This window comes from Benincasa hispida, chromosome 2 (genome assembly GCF_027475165.1).
Source record: "Benincasa hispida cultivar pf3 chromosome 2, pf3_genome.v1.1, whole genome shotgun sequence".
Classification (NCBI taxonomy): domain Eukaryota; kingdom Viridiplantae; phylum Streptophyta; class Magnoliopsida; order Cucurbitales; family Cucurbitaceae; genus Benincasa; species Benincasa hispida.
This window is the reverse complement of record NC_143479.1, coordinates 41308923-41315506: the sequence shown is the minus strand read 5'-3', so window position 1 is coordinate 41315506 and position 6584 is coordinate 41308923. Positions and strand designations below refer to the sequence as shown.

The 6584-nt window shown below is 34.2% G+C and overlaps 1 protein-coding gene across 1 annotated transcript; it reads left to right on the top strand.

Annotated features, from left to right (window-relative positions):
• The first annotated feature begins 1322 nt into the window (after positions 1-1322).
• LOC150037893 (uncharacterized) lies at positions 1323-2567 on the top strand. Its single transcript, XM_090311063.1, has 2 exons — positions 1323-1616; positions 2448-2567. The coding sequence occupies exons 1-2, from the start codon at positions 1323-1325 to the stop codon at positions 2565-2567; spliced, it is 414 nt and encodes a 137-aa protein (XP_090167189.1).
• Positions 2568-6584: the final 4017 nt, after the last annotated feature.

Here is a 6584-nt window from a genome sequence, read left to right as displayed (position 1 = left end):
TAATTCGAATTTGAATGTTTGAAATTAACTTATCGCGTTACTCTAAGGCTAATTCATTTGTGAGCTAGTAAGAGGACCTCGTGGATCCATAGATCATGGGCTCTAACAATCTGAGATTAATTGGCTAAACTTCTTACACTGAATTAATCCTCATTCGTTAACTATTGGGTCACTCCACTAAAGCCCACAGTTGCACTCCCCTCATTGTAGATATATTATGTCACTCGATATAACCATGATTAGTAAGTTCACCCTTCACAGGTTGTTCGTAATAATGACTGGTTCAAATGGTTGTTTTACCCCCGAGGTTACCTCTTGTTCCTTAAATTCCACTGATCCATTAATGAACAATTGGTTTGTGATCCGATCAAGAAACCGAGTCCCTTTGGGGCCAATGACAGGGTGGGGCCCATTGTTCAATACTCGGAGTCAACACTTAAGGGAACAACCTCTCTACTATCCCCGAAAGTGGGTAGGAGTGAGTTCCATCTTGCACTCTATGTCCCTAGCTATCTACCCGGTCTTACTCCTAAAATGGAGGTTTATTGAGCCGGCGTTGTTAAGCCAACCCTCGCCTATCCAAATCTAAGGATAATCCTGAATAAACAGAAGTTCATAGTTAGCTCGGGATTAAAGTCAAGTTACCTAGGTCATCGCTTTGAAATATTCAGTCTTAAATAATAAATAAAGTTATAAAGTATGAGTGACTTATTTCGTGGTCCGATCTTGTGCAAACTCATTGCATAGAATGCCCCCACTCCTCTTGTTAGGACGTGTACGAATTACGATCACTTTGTTTGTATCACTTTACAACTCCTTGTAACAACTACAGAATGGACCGCATCTGATACTATTACCAGAATAAGGCACCCAACCTTATTCATATACTATAGATCATTTTGACTATTTACTCAAACCTGATCCACTTTTATGTCTCCACATAAAGTTCAAGTACTCATTTAATAGTCATGGATCTTTTAGTTTATTGGATTTATTTCTAAAACGAAATAAGCAATTCCTATATTCAATAACAACTTATTGAATTTTCAAAATAAGTTTTATTGTTTACAAACCACGAGTTTTAGGACATAAAACCCAACAAGTAGTCACTAGACTAGTATTGGCATGTCACCATTTGAGGCCCTATATGGGAAGAGTTGCAGGTCTTCTGCATGTTAGGATGAAATTAGTGAGAAAAAGTTGCTAGGACCTAAGCCAGTACAAACCACGAGTGAGGCAATATAGAATATTAGAGCTCGTATACAAATAGCTCGAGGCTTAAAGGCCTAGAGTTTGAGACTAGTGATAAAGTGTTCTTAAAAATGGCACCTATGAAATGTGTTATAAGGTTTGAAAGAAAGGGAAAGCTGACTTCGCGATTTATTGGGCCTTTCAAGATCTTGGAACGAATTGGTCCTGTAGCTTATCAGTTGGCGTTGCCACCGTCACTCTCTTTAGTTCGTAATGTTTTCCATGTTTCGATGCTAATAAAGTACGTGACAGATCTGTCCCATATGGTGGACTTTGAACCATTGCAGTTGAATGAGAACTTGAGTTATGAAAAGAAGCCTGTAAGAATTCTCACCAGGGAGGTGAAGACGTTATGCAACAGGGAGGTAGCACTTGTGAAAGTTTTGTGGTAGAACTATCAGTTAATAGAGGCTACATGGGAACGAGAGGGTCAGATGAGAGCCTAGTACCCGAAGCTTTTTTAGGAAGGAACTGTTGAGGATGAAAGTCCTTTAAGGATGGAAGAGTGTAACTCCTTGAGTTTGTTCGCAATTTAAATTCAATATCTTCGTAATATTTGAGGACATTTTTGTTAATTTTGAAATTTAGTTTTGTTTAAAGGAAAATTTAGGATTTATGTCAGATTAATTAATTAATTAATTTTAATGTTAATGTCAAAAATTGAATTTAAATTGGGAAAATTGGTTTGATTTTTTTGATTTGAAGAGTAAGAGGAAAGGGTTTTTAAAAAGTATGTCGAAAATGAAAGTATGTTATTCGTCGAAGAATCGCAAATGAACAGGATGTTTTAGATAAGACACAATACTGTTTGTCTATAATGGAGCTCTTATATCTCGTGAGTTCTTTTTCAATCTTCCTAATTCGTTTGATGATCCAAGTAATAGTGAATATAGAAAAGTCCATGTTAAAGGTGTTTGTTTACTATTTCACCAAAAGTTACAATGCATTTCTTGACCGTGATGATATCCCAACTCTTAGTGCTCCACATCCTTCTATAGAAACTTCGTGATGATATCCCAACTCTTAGTGCTCCACATCCTTCTATAGAAACTTTGAGGACTGAGCTAACTGGGGGCACTTATTCTTATTGACCTTTGTGTGGTATCAGACCCTCTTAGTGCCCAACCATTCTTACTTCTTCAGATGCTCTAAATCCTGCTACCAAGTGTATCAACCTAAGCTATGAGCTTTTTTAGGTATCCCATGTGCCAGACATTGTACACAACATTCGGCCTCTTAGAGTTGATGACATTCCCGTGCCTGAGGATCTTCACGCTCCTGTTTTCATCAGAAGGTGGACTGTTGATTCCTTCTAATATTGGAACACGTATCTTACATCTGCCATCTTCTGAGACCCGAACTTTGAACGGCATAATTCGTTCTCTTACAGATCGATAGATGGTTGTGGATACTCTGCTTTAGTTGTTGACTTTGTCGTTACCCTCTAATGATGCCCCGTTTACTTCATAGTGTCCTTCGTCTCCACATGCTTAATTTTCTTTTTTCGGCAATCACAGGGGAGTGTTGTTGTGGTGTTGTTTCTTTTTTTGGTGGTATTGTTGGTTGGTTGTTGGTGGTTGTCTGGGCAGTTTGGTTGTTGTTGTTTTGGGGGTTGGTTTTTGGTTTTCTTGTTTTTTGTTTCCTTGTAGTTTTTGTTTGTGTTATTTCATGATTGCCAACAAAAGAAAATTGTTATGCCAAAGGGGGAGATTGTTATTGTTTTTATTTGGCATGTAAATTTTCCTTTCTTGAAATATTGGATCTCTTCCGGTTGACTTCGTGTTGGACTATCCGATTGGTTGTTTCTGGAATGATTCTAGTCTTGCTGGTTTCCTTGTTTGTAACTTCCTTGTATCAACCTTATAAAAAGAAGTATAAGAATGTCTCATTTAGTTTTTTTTTTTATAATTGATTGGTGTGTTGTTGTTTTTAGTGTACAGTTATTGCTGAAAGCAAAAAAATGAAGAGGTCTAGAATTTTGTTATCATACGTGGGTAAATCCTTGAAGAGAAGCGTTGAGTTTAGGGGGAGCCTAAACGCACAAGATCAATAAAGCCTGAGCCGAGAAAAGATTTTGAGATAGGTGTCGACAAGTTTAGGGGGAGTCAAAATAAATTTCCTATCTAATGTTTACTGTATTACATGATATTAACTCTATAAGTTACGTTGTTTCTCTTGTAAACCTTCTGAATTATACTGAGCTTCTCTTTAATTTGGGTACTCTGCCCCCAAGATGTAGGTAAAGTTATACTGAACTAGGTTAACATATTGAGTGTTATTTTTCTTCTTTGTTTGTTTCTTTTGTTTCATTACTTTTGTTAGCATCATTGTGTCCATCATCATGATAGGATAAACTAACATGTAATTGAAGTAAACAGAATCAATAAGCACTTTAATTATATTTAATTTGAGTTCTAAAAGCATGCTTAAATAGAAATTTAAGAAAAGAGTTTCTGAACAATATATCTTTGATGAATTCTCCCAATTCCAAGCTGATCTTCACATGATTCCAGTTCCAAATCTTCAGTGAATCACAAAGAGATATTCTTTACTATTCTCAGCCTTGAATTCGACTGGTGAAACTCAAGATTGAAGTGAATCTGGTGAAGGATATCAGAGGATTTTTTAGGAAGATAATGTTTTTCAACAGAAAACAATTTTCGGTCAAAATCATTCTTCAAACTCTGAAATTGAAGAGTTTTATGAAATTTTTTCATGCAAGCACCACTGAACAAAGATTATGCCAGCTACAATTGCATGATTTAAGTGGGAAATATGTATGTATAGAGAAGGAACAACTACTACTTCTCTAAATGTGGGAAGATCCCACTAAAAATGAATTTTCAATTCAATTAACTTTAATTAATTCTAAAATTAATTAAAACTTAATTTAATTAATTCACAATTAATTAAATCCAAAATTGTCAAAACCAATTTCTCAAATTGAATTAAAATTGAAAATTAATTTTATTTTTAATTAACTAAACATATTTAATTGATTAAATAATAATTAATATCAAATATTAAATTAATCACACACCTGATTTTAAACATGAATCTTATTCATGTAATTAATATTTAAATCTATATTTAAATATTATTAACTTTCCAATTTTGTTTAGTTTCGATAAATTAAAAGTTAAATAATTATATCGAATATAATTATGCAAACTCTAATTTTTGAATTTGAATTTTGTCAAATTCAAACTCTAATTTTAATTTGAATATTTTCAAATCGAAATACAATTTGTACGATTGAAATTGATATCATTCCAAATTCACTCAATTCATTAATTCAAGGTATTCATGTTTTACGAGCTAGTAGAGAGACTTTATAGAACTACAGATCATGAGCTCCAACGATTTAAGATTAATTGGCTAAAACTCTTTAGACTAAATTAATAAGTATTTGTTAACTATCAAGTCACGCCACTATAGCTCGATAGTTGCACTCTCCTCACTGTAGATATATTTTTGTCGACTTGATTTAACCATAATCAAGAAGTCGACCCTTCACAGGTTGTTCGTAATAACGGCTAGGTCAATATGTTATTTTATCCTCGATATTATATCTTTCCTTAAGTTCCACTAATTCTCTAATGAACAATTGGTTTGTGATCAAATCACTAAACTGGATCCCTTTTGGGCCAATGAGAGGGTGGGGCCCCTTGTTCAAGACTTGGATTCAGTATTTAAGAGAACAACCTTTCTCCTATCCCTAAATCGGGTAAGCGTGAATTTCTTCTTGCACCCTATATCCCTAGGTATCTATCCGGTCTTATCCCTGAAATGGGAGGCTTATTGAGCCTGTGCTATTGAGCCAACCCTCACCTATGCAAATCTAAGGATAATCCAGCATAAACAGGAGTTCATAGTTAGCTCAAGATTAAGATCGAGTTACCTAGGTCATTTAAGTGAAATAGTCAGTCTTAAATAGTAAACAGCATTAATAAAGTAAGAGTAACTTATTTCTTGGTCTGATCTTACGCAAACCCATTACATAGGATGCCCCCACTCCTCATGTCAATACATAAACGAATCAAGATCACTTCGTTTGTAGTAACTTTACAACAAATTGCAATAACTATAGAGTGGGCCGCATCCAATACCAAAATAAGATACCCAATCTTATTCGTAAACTATAGACCGTTTTGGCTATTTACTCAAACTTGATCCATCTTTATGTCTCTACATAAAGTTAAAGTATTCATATAATAACCATGGACTTAATTTATTGGATTTAGACTTTATAAATGCAATTTATAGATTCAATAACAACTTTATTGAAGTAATGTTGAATAACATCTTTATTGATAATTGAATATGTTTAACTTTACAAACTGCGAGTTTTAGTACATACAACCCAACACATCATATATACAGTTGACTGCTTATACGTTTTTCAGATTTGTAAACACTCTCCCAAACTTTTCTGTTATTCACCAATCTTCCAACCCATGGTTGTTTTCATCAATTCCCTACAACTTCCTTAGCTTTTTCCTCAATTAACCTTTCAGCAGCCCTGCATCCCCTTCTCTTCCATTTTCCCTCGTAATTTCTTGCAAAATTTTGAACTTTACCCAAATAAATTGTTTCCCCCGACTTCCACCTCCCTTTTATCACTCTTCTATCCTCAACTCTTCAATTCTCTTCCACTCAAAATTTTAATTAACCTAAACCAAGGATTTCTTTTATTCTAATTTCCCACCATTCAAATTAACTCCAATAGTAAGACCAAATTTTAATTCTCTCTCAATTTCATCAACCTCTCTCTCTCAGGTACCCAAACTTTTCCTATCGAATTTCCTCTTACAAATAGTAATATTAGAAATTGATTTTACATCCCAATTTCTTTTATATTCTTTCCTCCTCAACTTTTCTTATACCTCTATTAATATTTAAGCAGCTCTTAACATCTAACTTACCTATTAAAAAAAAAATTACCTATTAATACTAACTTTTACCCTTAGTTCCAATCATACTAAATTCTCCTCCCTTTTACCTTTGAATAGTTAAATAGAAGTGATTAATAATTTTGACCAAATTATACCAACACTTACCATTAATTTCTTTTTAAACAAAATTTAACCTTAATGATCAATTTGCCATTCAATTAGATCCTTTACTCTAAGGCTCAAGAAGAATAGAAAAAAGTTCAAGGCTTACCGTGATTAAGCACATTTTCATTTCTGTAATGCAGCGTCAAATCTAACTCGTGAGTTATTTTAACTGTCACACCCCATCCCAAACTACTCTCTGAGCCTAGGAAAGGATATGACTACAGCAGTTATCAACCCTTTTGTTGACACTTACTGCCTAATAACTCTTGCGGA

Coding starts and splice junctions, on each gene's coding strand:
- LOC150037893 (XM_090311063.1), top strand. CDS start 1,323: ATGGCACCTATGAAATGTGTTATAAGGTTTGAAAGAAAGGGAAAGCTG. Junction 1,617..2,447: donor AGACGTTATGCAACAGGGAG/GTAGCACTTGTG, acceptor GAGCTTTTTTAG/GTATCCCATGTGCCAGACAT.